The sequence below is a fragment of the Mus pahari genome, chromosome 4 (assembly GCF_900095145.1).
Source record: "Mus pahari chromosome 4, PAHARI_EIJ_v1.1, whole genome shotgun sequence".
NCBI classification, from domain to species: domain Eukaryota; kingdom Metazoa; phylum Chordata; class Mammalia; order Rodentia; family Muridae; genus Mus; species Mus pahari.
The window spans coordinates 28346686-28348143 of NC_034593.1; the positions used below are offsets into that span (position 1 = coordinate 28346686).

The 1458-nt window shown below is 36.9% G+C and overlaps 1 protein-coding gene across 1 annotated transcript in view; it reads left to right on the forward strand.

The window, feature by feature from the left end:
- The window catches only part of Ttc14 (tetratricopeptide repeat domain 14), a 9910-nt gene that overhangs the window by 6840 nt on the left and 1612 nt on the right, over positions 1–1458 (forward strand). The window contains exons 10-11 of the mRNA XM_021196167.2: positions 292–401; positions 1136–1458. The exon at positions 1136–1458 is cut by the window's right edge and continues 1612 nt beyond it. Of these exons, the coding sequence (XP_021051826.1) occupies positions 292–401; positions 1136–1458 (433 nt within the window). The remainder of the gene's footprint in view (positions 1–291; positions 402–1135) is intronic.

Below are 1458 nucleotides of genomic sequence, written 5' to 3' on the forward strand. Positions count from 1 at the left end.
CTTGCATTCTGGGTCACTGGTACTACTGCAATGGCTTCCCTGTTTTTCTTGGGATACCAACTGCAATATGGTCCTCAATATTGTTCTGGCCATTCAAATGATTAATGCCAAATGTGTATCATTGATTTTTTTATTTGGAAAAATATCTCTTGTTTAATACTGGCTCTGTGGTGATTCGGTTATCCTAAACTGGGTTTCTGGTTGGGGGGTGGTTTTTAAATACTGGTTTTTGCATATTGTGCTATTTTTATTTTTAACGTGTGGTTTTTTCCGATATCTGGGTTCTAAAAGAAATCTTTGGAATTAAGAGAAAAACAAGCTGAAAAGGAAGAGAAGCAGAAAACAAAGAAAATNGAAACAAGTGCAGAAAAGTTGCGTAAGCTCTTAAAAGAGGAGAAAAGGTAAACTATAATATTCACTTTTTTTTTTTTAAATAAAAAGCAACAGAGTTGAACCCAAAGTGCCATATGAAGGTAAAGTAAGTAATAAAAAAGTATCCCAAGTGATAATTCTTAGCAAGCATAGTTCCACATGTTAGGAAATTAAGCAAAGTAAAATCTAAGGCTAAAATTGTTTTTAAAAATTATATTAAAGTACAGAATAAGTTACTTTTACTTTTACTTTCTGGGAAATGGGCTTTTAGAAGAAGACCTATGTTTCTTAGATACTGTTGGTTTTGGTCTATACTTACTGTGAGTTGTGGAATGTGTAGAGGACGTAGGATCCTTTGTATCAGCATCCTACAGTGCACAAGACAGTCTACTCTTAACTTCACTAAAGAACTGTTTGGCCCCAAAATGTTCATAATGCTGAAGGGGAACATGAAGAATCTAGGGATAGGCAGGTAGAAAACTCAGGCTGCTTCTGACATGTTCAGGTAGGCATAAACAATGCCAGAAAGGTTGCCGCATCTTTCACAAGTACTGCATTTGCTTATAATGACACCTTTCTTCATAGGTGTTCTCAAAAACCATGCTTCATAGTAAAACCTGAAGTAATTGAGACTGTTATTATGTCTGAATGGTAGCTTATTTACAACATCTTCAAGTGATCCAAACTAGGGTAAAATCTTGAGGAATATTTGACTAATGTTTTTATACTTAACATGTCTGATGAGCCAACTGATTTTTTTAAGGCTAAAGAAGAAAAGAAGAAAATCATCATCTTCCTCCTCTTCAAGTGTTTCTTCTGCGGATGAGCCCGTTTCTTCCTCCTCCTCTCCTTCCTCTTCTAGCCATAAAGGGCATAAGAAAAGCAAGAGGGATCGTTCAGAGTCTTCGCGCGGTTCTAAGAGGCACTGGTCTAGGACATCTTCAGGCCGCACAGATCAAAGTAGGAAAGATGATTGCTACNCAGTTCCAACTAATACCTCAGCATCTTTCCTTAATCAAAAGCAAGAAGTGGAGAAACTGCTGGAAAAGCAGGATAGGTTACACTGTCCCAATGCACAGGTTAAAG